The 20,041-nt window shown below is 36.9% G+C and overlaps 1 protein-coding gene across 1 annotated transcript in view; it reads right to left on the reverse strand.

Moving 5' to 3' along the window:
* LOC150091790 (ribonuclease H2 subunit B) overlaps nucleotides 1-20,041 on the reverse strand; it is a 76,164-nt gene that overhangs the window by 36,805 nt on the left and 19,318 nt on the right. Inside the window, exons 3-5 of the mRNA XM_090369726.1 lie at nucleotides 17,636-17,743; nucleotides 10,607-10,671; nucleotides 1,801-1,918 (exon numbers count right to left, since the gene is read on the reverse strand). Coding sequence (XP_090225852.1) covers nucleotides 1,801-1,918; nucleotides 10,607-10,671; nucleotides 17,636-17,743 — 291 coding nt within the window. The remainder of the gene's footprint in view (nucleotides 1-1,800; nucleotides 1,919-10,606; nucleotides 10,672-17,635; nucleotides 17,744-20,041) is intronic.

A 20,041-nucleotide genomic window follows, 5' to 3' on the forward strand; every position in this document is an offset into this window, starting at 1 on the left:
TACTACATATGGGAAGCAGCAACGCCAGAGTGACCTATCAACTCTGTGGTACTACACTGACAGTGGTAGAGAACAAAAAGGACCTGGGGGTAATTGTGCAGGCAGATATGAAGTTTTCTGAGCAGTAGAGACGGTCTGCAAGAGTAGCTCATAGTGTCTTGTCAATGATATACAGGAATTTTTCTAGCAGGGATAAGGAGGTGATTATCCCCTTATATAAGGCAATGGTCAGGCCAGACCTTGAGTACTGTATACAGGTCTAGAGGCCTCATTTTAAGAAGGATGTAGAGCTGTTGGAATGAGTACAAGGAAGGGCAACAAGATTAGTGAATGGAACAAAGGGTTGCTCTTATCAAGAAAGGCTTAAATTTTGCAAATTACAGTGTCTGGAGACTAGGCACCTGCGAGGTGATCTGACTGAGGTGTATAAAGCCTTGAATGGATTGAGCATGCTCAATGCTGATGGAATTCTCCTTCTTGCTCAGAATAATCATTTGAGAGGGCATAAATTCAAATTGAGGAAAGACAGATGTAGGATAGATGTACAGAAGTTTGCCTTTAGCCAGCGGGTGGTTGGTTGGTTGGTGGAACAGACTTCATTCCTTTGTTGTGGAAGTTGATAGCCTAAATAAATTTAAGGCTGAGCTGGACAGGTACTTGGAATGAACAGAGGGGTCAAATGGGAGCGTGTTTTTTTTTTTTGGCTGATGCTGCATAAGCTTGCTTTCTTCCATTAAATGCCTTGCTAATGCTAATATGTTAGGTTGTTATAGACATTCATACATCTCCCTCACTGCTAATAGGATTGTTGCCTATGCAAAAAAAAAAAAAAAAAAAAAAAAACTATCTTATGGTCAAGTCCTGCAGACTACAGGTTGGGAAACACTGCGATAGAGAGTTTGTAAAAGATTGGCCATTGATTAACCTGGCTGCCCTCTTTTGAACAGCGTCTAGAAGGTTGAGTGAGTTTAAGAAAGATTAATGTTTTCTTAATCCTATTTGAGATTACCTGGATATCAGCATTTAAGGAACTGGTCATGGATATTGAAGAATTTTTTCTAGGTGTGTGGGAATAATATTCTATGGTAGGGTAGAACGATTTGCGCAGAATCAATAGCTGTTTAGAAAAAAGTAACACTGAAAGCCAAAAAGGAAAAATCTATTTATATAATTTTAATGCAAAGGAAGGAATATTTATAACATTCTTATGACAAGAGAGGTTATAAATCAGGGTTATCTCCAATAGAGATGTTACTGTGCTTAGAAACCAGTATTATCGAAGATAAGTGCAAGCAGGCTCTTTTTTGCAACAAAAGAGACAGGACTGAGTTTAAAAAAGATTGAAGTTAACTACATTTTCTTAATCCAGTTAGCTACATAGTTAACAACATTTGAGATTACCTGGATATTAGCATATAAGGAACTGGTCATGGATATTCAAGAATTTTTTCTAGAGTTTCTCAAACTGGAAGATGAAATATAGTGTACTATCATCAGCAAAATGATAGATGGGAGGTAAACAGTCAGAGAAAGAACAGAAACTTGTGGAACACCAGAATTAGATGAGAAGTTAGAAGACAGCCATCTGCCATTACCTACAGTGAGAGGTCAGAGAGAAAACTGGCTATCCAATTGTAAAAAACAGAAGGCAAACCATAGCTGGAACTTGTTTAAAGGACCTTTATGTCAAATGCAATCAAAAGTGTTGTTTTACTTATTCTACAGTTTATTTTTATCTTCATTAAACACTGTTCTTGACTATATAAAATTATTAACAAAAGGTATAAAAGAAAGACATACTACTTTTCATATCTGCAATTTGACAAATATTACTTGAGTCAAAAAGATGCACTAAATAATGTAGGTCAGGGTAGTTTTCATCTTGCAAGATATCTTCTAAAGGTTGAAATTCATTAGTCTGTGAACAGAAGAATAATAAAACTGTCACTAATAATTGAAAACAACTCTCAAAATTTTCAAATACAAAAAAGCAGAAAATATAATACTACACAAACAAAATTTCTTAAACTTCTGATAAACAGGAAAGATACAATTAATATTATTGACTTTTTAGTGAAAGACTTTTTTTTTTTTTTTTTTTTAAATTTAGAAATAAAGTTGCGAAGATAATTTGTGTTCAGTTGTATTTCAAAAAGCACATATAAAATTCAAATACTTTGTGCAAAGTAATTATTATTTGAATATTCAGCAAGTTGGATATATGTGTGAAAATTCTGGATCCAAATGATTTTAAAATGTAAAGTGTACATGAGCAATTAAGTAGACAGCAAGTTTTTAGCAATTTTATAATTTTGCTATTTGTTAGAACACAATAACATGTAGTAAAATTTTCATAACAGAATATTAATATAATGAAACTACAGGATAACTATCATAAATGTAAGAAGACAAAGCCTATACTGCACACCAGCTTATTGTTGTTGGGTTTGTTGGTGCATCAGGAACTGTGGCTATAATGCATTGATTTCCAACTAGTATATCTTTCTTGTTGGTTTTGATTCTGATAAAAGTTCAGACAAGATGATATGTATCAATCGATTTTAGGAAAACAAAAACGTCATCCATATCCTGACGATCTCCTAGAACATTCTGTAGAGTTAATTGATCGCAATTTTTGAAAAGTAAAAGAATGCAGTTTTTTGTTCTCTTAGATATAGTGGGCATTCTACGATGATATGCTTTACAGTGAGTGGGAATGAACAGTTACTGCATTGTGGGGCATCTTCCTTTCTTAATAGATAATTGTGAGTGAGGTATGTGTGGCCAATGCACACTAGTACAGTTTCTTCTTTTCTATTTCCTCTCAGACTGGACTGCCACTGTTTGGGCTCTCTCTTTATTTCAAAAAGCTTATTATTTGTTTCTTTTTCCCATATACGTTTCCACTGTTCTTTAGAGGTCTGCTGTATAATGCATTTATAGTCAACATAAGGTGACCTCAAATTGGGTGAAATGGGATTTGAAGCATTTTTGGCAACTAAATCTGCCTGTTCATTTCCTGGAATTCCGGAGTGTACAGGAATCCAACAAAAAAATAATTATGCAGTGACCACGTGTATGAATTTCCATTAACTGAGCCCAGATTTGCTGTACTAGAGGATTGTTGTTGTTATTTGGTTTTTAGGAGCATTAGCAACTAAGGCCATATTGCTCCGGGGATATGCGGTGGTCACTTCCTGACCTTTCCGCAACCTCCGTATTTGGTGGTCACGGGCTCGAACCCCGGTCTGATCAAGAAGTGTGTGCTACGCACTGCTGCTCCTGCCCACCTGGCTACGGAGGTGCCGTACCAGAGGATGACTGCTGGAGCATTTATATTGCATACAATTCACAGAACTTAATGAATTGGTATATAGGATGGATTGAGTATATGAGGCTTCTTTTATTTTCTCCAGGACTAATAGGATACCATATAACTCAGCGGTATAATTACTACATTCTGAGGGAGCTGTTTGGCGATGATAGCATCCGACAGGTACAGCTGTACCAACTTTACTGGCAGCCTTGGATCCATCTGTATATAACTTCTAAACTGAGTACGTAACTTCTGAAATGGGCCAGATGTAATTGTCTGATGTTAATATCTGGAAGATTATTCTTTCCCCATTTCTGATAGTATTTGTCAATATGTATTGTGGGTATCTGCCATGGCTGGGTTTCCATGCTAGTATCCTGTAGTATGTTATTCATGTTGAGGCCCCAGCTTGTGTTTAAAGCCTGAAGCCTAATGCCAGATGGTTTGTTGAGACATGGTTTAGTTTGATAGAGGTTTTCCCATTTTGGTCTGAAGAGATATTGCCATATGAGGTGATGTGGAAGGCTGCTGATTTTAGCGGCATAATTTAGGAGAAGAATATGTTGTCGGAGGTGTAGCGGCAGTTCATGGGCTTCCGTATATAGACTTAAAATGGGAGATGTGCGAAAGCCCCCCCCCAGTGCAACTCATAGTGCACTATGATGCATGGGATTGAATCATTTCAGTACACTTGGCCTGGCTGAGGAGTATGCAGGAGATGCATAGTCTAAGTGGGATCTAATTAATGAGCGGTATAAATGTGGCAACATGCAACGATTTGCACCCCATGACATAGAGGAGATTACTCTGAGAAAATTTAGTCTCTTAAGACAGCTGGTATGAATATATTTTATATGTTCAAGAAAGGTTAGTTTTTTTTATCAAGTAGTATACCAAGAAATTGAGTACTGGGCTGAAATGTAATACGAGAGTCTAACTGAAGGTCTGGTTCAGGATGTAATGTACACTTACAACAGAAGTGTACTACAGTTATTTTCGATTTAGAAATTCTGTAACCATTGTTTTTGGCCCAAGAGACTATTCTATTAATGGTGCCTTGTAGTTGTCTCTCAATAAGTCGCATATTTTGAGAATGACATGAGATGGCAAGATCATCAGCATACAGGTATGCATCAACTGTGTCAGGTATACACTTGGTTACAGAATCAATCCTGATGGTAAAAAGTGTGACGCTCAGCACTGAGCCCTGGGGAACTCCCTCTTCTTGTATGTATGTTCCTGAAAGTGAAGAATGGAATCGGACTTGGAAAGATATGTTAGCTAGGAAGTTCTGAATAAATTTCGGGAGATGACCCCGAAGACTAGATTTATGCAAGTCCCAAAGAATCCCATATCACCAAGTTGTATCAAAGGCTTTTTTGATGTTAAAGCATATTATGACAAAGTGCTCATTTCTTAGAAAATGTGTTCCGAATATTTCCTTCTGCTCTGATAATAAGATCAAGCATTGATCTACTTCTTCGAAAACCATACTGTCTTGGACTCAGAACGTTTTGAGGTCTCCAGAAACCATGTTTGTCAGGTGTTAACTATCTTTTCCAATGTTTTTCCCAAGCAACTGGTTAAGGAGATAGGCCGATAGTTTGCTGGATCTGTGTGGTCTTTTCCTGGATTCAGGAAGGCCAGCACATAAGAATGGTACCAGCTAGTGGGGTAATATTCCTCTAAGAAAATTCTATTAGAGTCGTAAGAGAGCACTTAACGATCTTTCACTTAAATGGGAAATCATTGTGTAATACATTCCATCAGGACCCGGAGCACTGTTCTTCACCCGTGTGAGAGCATTGTGCAATTCAATCATGGTCAATGGAAGATTGTATGAAAGTTGGAGAGCAATATTGAATTTTAGTTTATATTTTTCAGTCCTGGATTTTAGCAACTGAAAGGCTGGTTCATATGTGGAAACAGCTGAGTGTGTTTCAAAAGACGAGCCGAACGCATTAGCAATTTCCACAGGTTCGGAAATTTCCTTCCCTTTCAAAAAAAGAATCTGAGAAGTTGCAAGAAAGTATCTGCCATTAATTCGTTTGATTTTTTTCCAGACTGTAGCAGTATCTGTGGATCTGTTTATGGTGGCAGTATAATGCACCCAAGCTTCTTTTTTACTCATTCGTCTTACATGATGAACCTTAGCCCTTGCTCTCTTAAACTGTAGGAGGTTGGCAGTAGTTGGATTTTTTCGAAACTGATTCCAGAATTTATTCCTTTCTCTTTTAGAAATGCTACATGCTTCATTCCACCAGATTTTAGGATGGAGCCGGATTTTAGACGACGATTTCAGGATAGCAGATTCAGCTGATATCATTATTTGTTGTGTGATATAGCTTACTGCAGAATCAATCTTGACAATTATAATGATGGAGGAATCTAAATGAGCTGTTTCTTCATATTTAGTCCAGTTGACCTTGTCAAATTTCCAAATTGTTCTAATGTTACTCTGCGGAGGAGAACTTGTATAGAAATTACAGATGATCGGAAAGTGGTCACTACCACATGGGTAGTCGGTAACTGTCCAGTCTATGAGAGGAAATATCGTTGGAGAACGTACTGACAGATTAATAGTAGAGCTTGCTTGTGCCAGATGGTAAATGCACATGTGTGATCACTGGTATTAAATTAGTTAGGTCGTGTTTATCTAAGAATTTTTCAATTATTTTTCCTCTGCAGTCAAGATGTTGAGAGCACCATAGGGGATGATGGCCATTCCAGTCACCCAGAATACAGAAAGGAGCGGGTATTTGTCTTACTAAGTCATCTAAATCAGCAAGAGTGTAAGCATGGTTTGGCAACTGATACAATGAGATTAATGTTATCATTATTCCAATGGTGATGTGGGCAGCAATTGCCTCCAATGGTGTTTGTAGGGGAATAGATCTAGAAGGAATTAAAGAGTTTACGAAGAGCACTACTCCTCCATGGGCTGCATTAGGGCAGTTTCTATCTTTTCTATACATGGTGAAGTGTTTTATTATTATGGAAATTGCATTCGTCAGGTTTGTTTCTTGTATGCATGCTGCAGCAGGCTTATATTCACTTATGAGATCGTATACGTCATCTAAATTAGCACGAAATCCACAACAATTCCATTGAATCACTGTGTGCATTGTTTGGTTTTAACTGGTGTGTTGGTTACTTCCAGAAGATATTTTTGTTCGCGCCTGTCTACTTTTGCTTTTTCTTTCTTTGGGAAGATTGGCCTTCCCATGTCAATGTCTCCCTCTGCATGAATCTCAAGAACTGCATCATCTTTATTTACCTTTTCATCGATGTCCATGGTATCAGATCAGATGGTCATGGTATCAGATGTTAATTTATACGTGTTGCTTCTTTCAGGGCTCTTGGTTCACTCTGTTGGTTGCTCATTGGGTTTCTTATCTGGAGGTATTGTTACAGGCATATTAGCTTCTTGAATAGCATATTTGGAGGCAGATTGTTCTTTGATAAGGAAAGGAGTGATTTAGCCCAATTAGATATCGATATATTTGGAGGGACTAAGCAATCAGTCTGAGTTGTTACTGAATGTAGCCGTTGTGCAACTGAAGCATATGTAGATGAATTAGTAGGTACTGAAAAATGTGGCGCCTCCGTAGCCAGGTGGGAAGGAGCAGCAGTGCGTAGCACACGCTTCTTGATTAGACCGGGGTTCGAGCCCGTCACCACCAAATACGGAGGATGCGGAAAGGTCATTCAGGGAATGACCACCGCATATCCCGGAGCAATATGGCCTTAGTTGCTAATGCTCCTAAAAACCAAATAACAACAACAACAACTGAAAAATGTTTCTTTGCTTCTTGGTATGACACTTTCTGTTCTACCTTATATTTTTGAATATTCTTTTCTCGTTTCCATTGGAGGCATTCCTTTGAGAAAGCAGAATGTTTGCCGTGACAATTGGGACAACTTTACATTTCAGTGTTACAGTTTGTGTGTGTGTTCTTTAGAACCGCAAGAAGCACAGGTGGCTACACCTCCGCAGTTTGCGAATGGCCAAATTTTTGGCACTTAAAGCACCAGACTGGGTTCAGAATATAAGGTCTTACCTGAAATCTAAGGTAACCAGCTGTTATGGTGGTAGGTAAATAATTGGTGTTTTAAATGCGAGTATCAGTGTTCAAGTAGGGACAGGCTCTCCATCTTTTTTGATGACGATTCTTTTGGCGTGTGCTACATTTTCACCTCGTAGTTCGTGGACAAGTTCATCCTCCAATACATTTAACAGATCCCATTCTGATATTACCCCCTTAGAGGAATTTAAGGTGGCACGTGGGGTAATTTTCGTGGGAATTCCACCAAAGTTAGATACTTTTAATAATCTCTCAGCATGTCTACGTTCGGTCATTTCAACTAATAAATTTCCGGATCTTAATTGCCTAACCATTTTTGGAGGGCCAGCCACATTTTCAAGATATTTTTGTATCAAAAATGGGGAAAGCTTACTCAATGGTTGGTCTGTGGAGGAGTGTAGTATTAAAAAGAGAGGTACGATATTATCCGTTCCTTCTTTTTTTTGTCTCTTAGCGTGGGAAGTTGCCATCATGATCTGGATCTGAGTCAAAAGATCCATAAGTGGACTGTTTACTTTTGTTCATCTTTGCTCCTTTTAGCCCTAGAAGGGTGGCTTTCTTCTCCGAGGTTTCCAGCCAAGGCACAAGGAGCGGTGCCACTAGTGACCAAGCGATAAAGTAAGGTTAGTTGTTAGTGCGTTAGTCCTATGTACAAGAAGAAAGGCTTTCCTTTCTGTTAGGTATGCTTACTTCTTTACTTTAGAAGAGCAAAATTAAATAATTCTGGAAAAAATGAAGAATAACACTATAATTATCAGTCACTCTTTAGGAAAATTGCTTGGAAATCACTCAGAAATCGCTATAGTCACTCTCTTGGCGCTCGAGGCTGCACACCAGCTTGGACTTGAACTTATTACTGCTGCAGAAACGACTCTTTCGAGGCAGACTGCATATATACCAATTAGAAGTCTGCTTTCCTTTAAAACCATGCAAATAAAAGCCGATTTGAACTGAAGATGATTCAACACCCTTAATTAACATTTTAATGGATGTGATAATGACACAACGCACAAGGCTCACCTAGCAAATCACACCTACAACACTGATCTCCAAACACGATGATGTGAGCATCTTTCAAAAGTTCTAATTAAATCTTAAATCTTTTCTTTTTTTTAATATATAGGCCTCGTTGGTTCAAAAATTAAAAGAAAAGGAAGCAGTGTTTAAAAGGTAAACTACTAGTAAAGTATTTTTTGAAAAACAAAGGTGGACAACTGACCTAGACAGTAAGGGTATAGCAAACTTGTATGAATTGAGCTTCATGGCTATCATCATCTTAATCCATGCCTACAATTTTTAGAAACTGAATTACATCAAGGGCATCTAGCTAGACAAAACTACCAGCGAAAGAGATTAAAGTCATGACAAAAGGAGAGACAAAAATACATGGGGATGATGCAGGCCCACCAGTTAGAGCACAAGATCAAAGTCTGCGTCACTGAGAAATACCATCATATAACAGCAGACTGAAAAGCCTGCTAAAATCAAAGCTGAATGGCAGGAACATGGTCACAGCCATAAACACTTATCCAGTCCCAGTACTAACGTACTCCTTTGGGATCATAGATTGGACCAACACCAAGCTGGAGGAAATTATCAGATCAAGCAGGATAATCATAACCAAGAACCGCCAACACCACCCATATTCAGCCATCAAGGGACAATAGCAAATAAAAAAGGAGGAAGGGAATTGACTGATCTCATTGAACAAGAGAAGGCAGCAATTAAGAACCTGAGGGATTACTTCCAGGAAAACACAGCACCAATCTACCAAGCCATAAGAAAGATAGACAAATGGCACACAACGCTCAACAAGGGGACCACACTCACACAGACAGAAGAAATAAAGACAGAAAGATGAGCGAAGACACTCCATGGCAGACACTACAATGACCTTCAACAAGACTACAACAGATAAGAGTGCTTCCATGCTTAACTCACGAATGGAAGGCTCTTCCCCGAGACCAAAAGATTCACGATCAGCATCCAAGATCAAGTAATCAACACCAGGAACTGCATCACCAAGGACCCTGAAGAAACAGATGACACGTGTCGATGATGCCACCTGGCCCCAGAAACAATCCAGCACATCACCACAGGATGCAGTGTGATCACCCTGACAGAGTACACTCACAGACAAGACCGGGTGGCCAGGATAATACACCAGAAGCTGGCCCAAAAATATCAGCTAATCAAAGAAAGCTTACTGTATTACAAGTAAAAGCCACAGGCAATACTAGGGACCTCTACTCACAGAATATACTGGGACCATGCCATAATAACAGACAAGAGGATAACGCAAAACAGACCAGACAACTCTCACAGACAAGAAGGAAATGGTTACCTACCTGATCGACATAGCAGTGCCCAACACCAACAACCTGCAGAAAAGATATGAGAAAAATATCAGGAAGTAATTAGACCTAAGACAAGAAAAATAAATGGAATATGGAGCAAGCAATGACCATCCCAATTATCATATCTATCTGGTATTGTGCCAAAAAAGCCTCCATAAGAATCTAGTAGCAATAGGTCTCCCAAAGAACACGTATATGGAACTGCAGAAAGCCACAACCGTGAACACCTGTAGAATAGTAAAATTCCTCAATCAACAATAATAATAGTAACTAGAAACAACCAACCACCTCATGCACTTCGTACCAGTACTCATCATGGGGCAGAAACAAATAATCCCACATAGGAGAAAAAGTTATAATAATAAATGCCTGTTTAAGAATATACATATTACTGTTTAATATTCATTAGTGCTTACATACAAAAGAGTAAATAATGTTTATGCATACACATTCTTCTGCTCAGTGAGTTATATTGAAGAGTTCTTTCCATATGTACTTTTTGTCCCAAAAATGGCCCGTTCATTTTAAAACATGTATAATCAGAGTAATAATTAATCAAAATATTACCTGAGATCCAAGAGTGACACTGCTAGTAAGGTGTCAGATTACGGTTGGTCTATGAATAAGCTGCTAGAAAGCAAATACAATTTAAAGCTTAAAGATAAACATATTTAAAACTTAAAGATAAGCATGAAGAAATTGAATTTAAACTGCACAGAATGTAATTCTAATTCAGAGATGGAATACCAAAATCTGAACCTATCTCTACTTGATCACACTTTGCATTACAGAAATTTTTAAAAAACAAAACAAAAACAAGGTCAAAGTTGTGATACAACAATATTTACCTTCTTAAGATATGGAAGGAGAAAAAACAAAGGATCTATACGGGTTGCAAAAAATAAGCTCCCATCTGTAAATATAGCAAAAAAAGCATCCAACGATTACCAACCTGTTTTAGCACATTTCCAATTACAATAAAATAATATTTTTAAAACTATTAATTTAAAAATTATTGATTTAGAACAGGTTCTTGTGTACCAAGAAATAAAAAGGATGATATGCTCTAAAATTATGCCAGAAACTTACTTCAATATCACTAAGATGAATATATATTTAAAAAAAAAAAAAAAAAACACACACACACATATATATATATAACCAGTGTTTTTTTTGGGACGGTACACAACAGTACGGGGTACCGGCACCTTTATTAACAGTGATGTGTGACATTTGTTTGCAATGCACTTCAAAATTTGTAATATTCTGTAAATTTTTTTCACATGTTTACCTACTATTCAAATAAGCTTACAATTATTTAACTACATTTGCATTTTTTACTGTCTATTGTTAAGATATTTTTATAACCATTTTTATAATTCTAAATTACTCAGTCGAACCTCTGTTTAATGAAATCCTTTTATAGCAAATTATTTTGAATTCCCCTTGGAAGTTACATTTAAAATAGTTTCCATTGAGTGAATAAAGTTTTCATACAGCGAACGGATTAGGAAAGAATTAACTTGGTACGCACTGTTCGAATTTCTGGCCTTCAGGCAATTAGTGCTGCTGCTCGAATTAAGAGAGCTAAAGGGATTACCATTCCACAACTTAGTGGTACCTAGTAAAACCTATCAGACCACCTGTCGCACATATGGAGAAGTTGCGCTGGTCAAAAGTGAGAAGATCAAGGTGTATTCCCAATGGGCTCTGGCCCGCCTCCTACTGCAGTGGTGTCCAACCTTTTTCCTTATAGGGGCCATATTAAAAAAAAATCAAAATTAGATTTCTTTAGCGTGTTACATTTTCCATATCTTGTTGCATGTAAAAGTAAAATTGAAAATATTCAAAAATTTTATTAAGTACAATACACAATTTCATTTACTGAACAAAACATTTAATGAGAAAATTTTTTTAATAATTAACAAAATTTAAAATGCTGTTTTAGTTCACTTTCCTTGCGGGCCGTAGGTTGAACACCTCTGTGAATCAACTGTAAGCACCCTGTTCAAGAATTAGAAGTGATTTTCTTTTATCCCCACAAATAATCATCTGTTGTTTTGCGGAAGTGCATTATCCACATTTTTCAATAAATTTTTCCTATCTCTGTTTACATGGTCACAGTACCTGAATATCCAAATGAAGCTGTCATTTTGGAGAGTTTCAAAAAAAAAGAAAAGAAAAAATTCAAATTTAAGAACTAGTGACAATACCGATGACAAAAAAAAGAAAATGAGGACACCGAAGGTATTAATTCTTCTAAACATGAATTGTTGGCATTTGGTGAAAATGAAGTTAGAAAATTGTCAATTAGGTTACAGTTAAATGCATTCAGGGATACTTAATTGATAAGGTTTCAGAAGAATTGAAGCATTTGATGAACGCTCTGAGTACAATACCAATTTCATCAAGTGAATGTGAACGAGGATTTTCACAAATGAACCTGAACACCAACCCAACCAGTGCTTCATTGATGACAAAAACAGTTTCTTTACTACTGTAGGCCCACCGCTAACCTGCTTCAATCCAGCAAAATATGTCAATTCATGGCTGCTTCGGAAATGTCATTCAGCAACCAACACACAGAAAAGAAGTCGGCATAGGGTGTCCGATGAGAACTTAATGAAAATTTGGAATATTCTACAAAAACTTTATTATGAAATTATTTTTACTTATGTTATTATTTTTTACTTATTTTTTTATATACTTGAATAATAAATTTATGTTTAATAAACTGTTAATATACTTAATTTGTTATTCTTATTCTAAAAACATTACTACTAAAGTAACAATATCAGGAAAAAAAAATTTTTAGAGTACTTTTCATATCCTTTTAAATTTTTCCTGATACAAAGAATCAGTACTGGCACTATTTTTTTAACAAAAAAAAGCACTGTATATAACTATACAAAATATTTATGAAGATCAAGTTGCTTGCACACGTGACAAAGTACCAAGAAAAATTTGTCCAAATAATAATTATCTAAATATACAAAAGTGCATGTGCACATACACACTAGATATTTCTTTTAAAATGTATTGGAATTCATTCTGTTATCAGATTTTTAAATGCCAGAAATGTGCAGCCTGGCCTACTAGCAGTCCACAGAGACGTACAGAGAAAATGTTATGTATCACTGCAATGTAATAAAATGGCACCACACATTCGATGAAGGGAGGACTCATGTCTAGATTGGGGGGGGGGGAGTGGAAGACCATCCATTATTGATGAGAGTTCATAAAAGAATCCGGAAGGATGTAACAGTCTCCCCAATATCTGAAAGTCCTTATGAAACAGCATCTGAACTACTGTAAATTGTGATAGATGGATACTGAAAATGTTAGCTGATGCTCACGAAACACACGCGGAAAGTCAATGTTTCTGCAGCATTACAGAGAGCAATTCTTTGCTAGATAGAATAATGACCATTAATGATGCCTGGATTAACCATCACACCCAGAGAGTCAACATCACACACACACACTACAATAGAAATACTGAATATGGCCTCACCTCAAATTAAAAATTCAAACAATTTTGGTAAGAAATAATGTGGCTGCTTTTTTAGGCAGAAAATGTGTTCTGTTGGTTAAATTTATGCCATAAGGAGTAAATGTGAATGCAGTGAAACTTTATGGATAGTACAGTAAACTGTTCAGAACTCTCTCTGAAGGGATGGATTTGTTTATTATACAATAAGGCAAAACTTCACTCTGCTGCTTGCACGCATTAACTGCTAATACAATTTTAATGGGAATTCTTTGGAAAATCCATCTGCCATATAGCCCAGACTTGGTGTCTAGTGATCGACACCTCTCTTTTGTGTTTTGAAGAAGCACGTGGTAGGAAAAAAAGTTCAACAATGATAAACAAGTGAATACTGAAGTCACAAATTAGTCCCCTAGGTATGACAAGTGCTTAAATGTCCTAGGAGATTATGTTGAAAAATAGTGAAATATGTAGCCTAAATAATTTTTGAATAAAATTTTGTTTCCCAATATTTGTGTACTTTGTGGAGGGTTTGGGTCTTTTAAATATGTTTGTGTCAATCAGACATATGCACGTTTCAAAGAACCTTTCATTTATACAATCACATGTCAGCATACCTTCGTCATTATACTCTGAACTAATTTCAACTGACTACAAGAATGTTTGCTTGACCCAAAGCAAATACACTTGCAACTTTTCACACCCAAGTCTTCAAACCAAGTCACTATATACTGTGCAGTATGCCATGGGGCATTGTCATGATGAAACAGGAAAGCCTACCCCCAAATACTACTACTACTACCACAGTGTAAAAAGAGCAGAAATGTCCAGAATGCCAATGTACTACACGACATTGATTTTTCCAGGAGAGATGAACAATGGTGCAAGCCTAAACCATGAGAAACAACCCAAGACAGCAACAACACCTCTAGAACTTATTTACCAGAGCATAGCATCCCAACTGTGAAGTTGGGACAACATGCTCTAGTAAATAATATTCTCCATGCATTTGGCAGATCTAAGTACAGCCATCAGATCGTATAATTATATACTGTGGTTTGTCACAGTATACAATTATATGATCCCCGCAACACAACCACTCAACATTTCAGGAACCAATTATGATGGGTTGGATACTAAGCAAGTTGATACTGTGTACTGCATACTTTGATATGCAGCTCTCTCTCTCTCTCTACACATTATCCTTGTACTAATATCAGTTCCTATGGGCTCTCTAACCTCCTGGTTGACGGTATTTGAGGACTGAAGGGATCTACATACCTTTTTCTTTGCACCAATCAGTCTTTCCATTAATTTCTGCAGTTTGCTAAATATTTCCTGGCTGTAGCTTGTTTGTTGTTATTTGGTTTTTAAGAGAATTAGCAACTAAGGCCATATTGCTCCAGGGATATGCGGTGGTCATTCCCTGACCTTTCCACATCCTCCGTACTTGGTGGTCATGGCTCAAACCCCTGTCTAATCAAGAAGTGTGTGCTACGCACTGCTGCTCCTGCCCACCTGGCTACGGACGCACTGCCTGGCTGTAGCAGCACCACGAAGTTTCCAATTGGTGATTACATAAGCCAACGTTGATCTGTTGTTGTTATTTGGTTTTTAGGAGCATTAGCAACTAAGGCCATATTGCTTTGGGGATGTGCGGTGGTCATTCCCCGACATTTCCACATCCTCCGTGTTTGGCGGCTCACGAGCTCGAACCCCGGGCTAATCAAGAAGTGTGTGCTACGCATTGCTGCTCTTGCCCACCTGGCCACGGAGGCGCACATAGCTGTAGCAGCACCACAAAGTTTCCAATTGGTGATTACATAAGTCAACGTTGATCTAGGTTATTAGTTTTGCTGCAATGGCAAGAAAAGAATGACCTATTCCTGATGTGTGGATGGTGGGTATGGTTTAATCCCAGGAGTGTTCAGGTACCTTTGGCAGTGGTATCAATAAATATTCCCCTCCCCTACCCTCAAAGTTACTCTTAAAACAAGTTTCTACTTTTTATAAAATTATGTACAATAAATCTATATTATTTAGCATTTCTCCACTGCCTCATTCTCCATATCCTTCCTGATTGGTTCTCCTTCAATACATTATCCTAGGTCATTAACAGTGCCAAATGTTCTCCAATGTCCTATCAATGTTCTGATGAAAACAAGATTGCATTTTAAACTAGATATAACAACAGTTCTACTCACTTGTTGAAAGCTTTAAAGAAAATGTTCCATGTCCTGATTACATAATCACTAAAATAAGACAGACAAAAATCACAAACCAAAGTCATAACATTATGCTGCTATGCAAATAAGAAATAACCTTTTTTTAATATATATTTAACATTGTTCATGTTAAACATCCATGTTTCATCTATCATTTGTTGTTGTTATTTGGTTTTTAGGAGCATTAGCAACTAAGGCCATAATGCTATATGCGGTGGTCATTCCCTGACCTTTCCGCATCCTCCGTATTTGGTGGTCACGGGCTCAAACCCCGCTCTAATCAAGAAGCGTGTGCTACGCACTGCTGCTCCTGCCCACCTGGCTACGGAGGTGCCCTCATACTCTCATAGCACCGCACCCAGTTTTCATCTTAATGTGGATCCCACCTATGAATCATGCGAAACCTTAATTTCAAACGATATTAGGTAAGCGGAGGGGGAAAAAATGCTATATTTCATTCACTGTATTTTTCTACATAAGGGCAGTTTTACTGCTTTGTGTATACAGTGAGCGTCTGGTTTATGAACAACTGATTTGTAACCCCTACCCTCTTGCCATAGAAATACTTGACATTGGACAATCAAGTTCCAAACTCGTATATCAATCTTACAAATTTTTATGCATCTTCATAATGTACAACATTTTGAAAGTAAAATGAGTAAGAATGAAATATGTTTAGCTTTATGTACTGTATTTAACATAATTAACATAAACTGTACATGCGGTTAAATGTAGCATACTTTTAAAGCATATATTTTTTTTTGAAATATACCATCAAACAGATAATGAAAGTACAAATTACCAACAGCATCTCCTGTTAGGTAAAAGCAAATTCTCTTTAAATATTTTATTTATTGTCCAGGGAAACTGTTTTCTATTCTTTTTTGAAGCCATTTCGTGTTTCAGTGATTGCATTTCATTGCAGCTGCACTATAGCAATTTTTTTTCAAGAAAGCAAAAATATCCTTGTGTATTCGTATACTTTGTTACCACATATGTATGGCTCCTTGAGTGTAATACACCTGTTGTATGCAGGGGCGGCTCATTGGTAGGCACTGCAGAACTGCAGCACCCCCAGCCTTTTATATCTAAATATACAGTCAATGGAATTATATGAAATGCAATGCAATGAATATTTTTATTAACATGTCCCGCATATAGTATACTCATCCTCTATTTCCAATAATCATTTCAATAATAAACGAATAAAAACACGAGATCGTTTTCAACTTTGAAGTTTAACCATAGGTGGAACTGTTAGGTTCCACCTACGGTTCCACATTTAGGCCCCAGTGGTTGAGTCAATGCTTAGTTGGCAGGTTGCCATACGCAATTTTAGAGGTGATAAAACAAATCGAAGGAACTGCGGAGCAGGCAGTATCGATTTGAATAGTGCATGAAACTTGAATGAAAAAGTTCCACTTTCAACAAATAAAAACCGAAGAATTGATTTTATTTTTAAATAAAATTTCAAGATTACCCAAGTCTGTTAATGGTAACTGTCCAGTTAATGTTTTGTAGTATTTTTAACTTGCTTATTATTATTATTACCATCTATGTCTACACGTCTTATAACCAAGGCAATTTAACGTAACTTTAAGAAGTAGCACCCCCATACATCAGAGTCACGAGCCGCCACTGGTTGTATGTTACAATAAAGATATTATATTAAAATCTTTTTGTTAAAAAAAAAAAAAAGTTTGCTGTGAGGACATATATCTTGTGTCCTCGCAGCAAAATTTTTGGAACACATCCTCTCAAATACCATTATACCTATGGGAAAATTGCTCTCCTGATTTACAAAGCTTTTGCTTTACAAACTACTTTTCAGGAGCACATGGTGTTCGTAAATCAGGTGGCTACTGTATTTAGTTAAATGAAGCAGCAGAAAATAACGGCTGACACACATTTATTAACCATAAAATATACTGGAAGTATTTAATTTTTAACATATAAAATTAACAAGTTTAAACATGCACTAACATGTACTGCAATCTTAGCCTTTAATTGCATGTCCTTAATGTGCAATAAAAAATTTATATCATCATATCAGTCTCATTCTATATTTGTAACTATGGTTTTAAATAAAGCTAGCTGTTTCTTTAGAATTGTGCTAAGGGAACTCAGGCTGTAACTGTACCCTACAGTGAAGGTAAACTTGCCTTTATCTACTGCATCTCCAACAAACCATGACCGACATGGTTCACTATGCTGAACAATTTCTTGGAGCTGCTTTTCACTGGTATTGATTAGAAATAATGCAGCAGTTCCTAGAATGGGAAGAAAAAAAAAAACAAAACACCTTGTGATGTAATTGACTAACCATAAAATTTGTAATCACTTAATACTATTAGCAACACAAACAATATAACTAATGCTAAGTTAACATTTAGAAGCTAACAATTCATTTCATATCCATACCCTTTTCCCATAGGTATCTGCAGTTATGTACATTTCTGCATATTTAGCACACAATAATGTTATCCTTGAAACAACTACAGTAATTGTATACTCCTCTGACCCCTGGGATTTTCCTGGAGTTTAAACAGAAGATGTATTTGAGATTAGAAACTAATGTGCCTTATAAATCCAAAAGCAAAACTGATACCATTGGTTCAGTTTTGCTTTCAGTATTGTTTCAGCAGTCTCAAGTACTGCTATTGTAGTTACACATTCTCAGTTTTCAGTTTTATTCTAACAGTAATTTTAAGATCTAACAGCCATAAATGTGCTACAAAACACAGACTGCAACAAGATCTTTAGGAAGGTTAACAATTTACCAACCAGGGAGAGAAAAGCACTAACTGACCAAAAGAAAGAATCCATCCATATATCCAGAGCAGATAAAGGAAATGCCACAGTCATCACAGACTACTTGATAAAGCCAGTCAGATAGGGCACAATATACCTGAAGCAGCTTTTGCACCATAAAACCACAAACAACAAAAGTTAAACAGAAGCTAAAATCAATGCTTGACCATAATAACATAGATGAGGAGCTACACAAGAAATTAAATCCCAACAGCTGAGAGGCACCATATCTATTTGCCAACATAAAGATCCATAAACAAGGTTTCATAGCCAGTCCAATCATTAGTGGCAGACTTCATCCAGGACAAAAGATTCCAAAATGGCTTGTATAGCCCCTCTCTTAAATAATTCCTAGAAACCAGTGCACCTTGAAGAAACAAAAACATGTCTCTTGAAAGTCCCAGACAACCACGTCAATCTTGGAAACCCAAGACTGCTTGGAAATACTACGGCTCATCGACTGACCTGTCAGCAGTAAAGGCCTATTTCTCCCTCAACAAGTCCATTTACTCTCAAATCTCAGGCCTAGCATGGGGAATGCCCTTTCCCACTCATGGCAAAAATATTCACAACCAACTTAGAAAATGAATTTCAAGAAAAACAGCCTCTCAAACAGCCAGAACAGCTTCTGTTCTGAAACAGATATATGGATGATATGCCATCTGGAGCCATGGGACAGAGGAATTGTAAAAATTTTACAATGCCCTCAAGAGCTTCCACCAGAAGGTAAAATTCAAAATAAATATTGAAAATAAAGGCAGTCTACAAAGCTTTCCTGGATATTTTACTGATCAGAAAACACACAGAGATACAAATGAAAGTCATGAAGAAACCAACAGATACAGACATCATCCTGAAAATCATGCTATCCACACTCTACAAAAATCAGAGTATTCAAATCCTTTATTTTATGAGCCTACGGAATTTGCAAAGGGGGAAACCTCAAACAATAATTAAAAGCAATAACCAAACTTATCTTAAATAATGAATTCCCTCTCCATATCATAAAGAAAACAACAGCGAACAGCAACAAGGTCTTCAACCAATCAAGATTTACTAAAAGACCAATCATCTGCATACAACACATACCTAGCATCAATAAAAAAAATAGCTAAAGCAGAAAGGAAATATGGAATCAATACTTTTTTAATGGATCATCTGTGAAACATAGTAAAATATCTCCCAACAATCCTAGAGGACTGATTTATAAAACAGACTGCAGCTGCAGAGGGAATCTACAGACGGCTGAGTTCCAGACAAAAACACAAAGACATTCAATATGGAGATGTTTTTGGCAACACTACCTGATTAGTCCTTTCAACCACAGTACAATAGAAAATTAAAAGAATCATTCTATATATAAAAATGTTTGGGGCCTCTATAAACGAAAAACAAGATACAGAATTCAACCAACAATATTTTAACATCTTTAAAGGAGCAATAGAAGACCTCAAGAAATAAAAAAGAAAGCTCTAAACAAGAACAGCCAACTATTCCCCTCCACACTACCACAACCAAGGTGACTCCGTAGCCAGGTGGGAAGGAGCAGCAGTGCGTACCACATGCTTCTTGATTAGACCGAGGTTCGAGTCCATCACCACCAAATACGGAGGATGTGGAAAAGATCACCGCATATTCCCGGAGCAATATGGCCTTAGTTGCTAATGCTCCTAAAAACCAAATAATAAACAAACAAACTAGCACAACCAACCCCCATAATTCCAAGACCAGCATAATTACAAATTACAGTCTTTTGG

This window comes from Mastigoproctus giganteus, chromosome 1, assembly GCF_048544385.1.
Source record: "Mastigoproctus giganteus isolate SK-2022 chromosome 1, ASM4854438v1, whole genome shotgun sequence".
Taxonomy (NCBI): Eukaryota; Metazoa; Arthropoda; class Arachnida; order Uropygi; family Thelyphonidae; genus Mastigoproctus; species Mastigoproctus giganteus.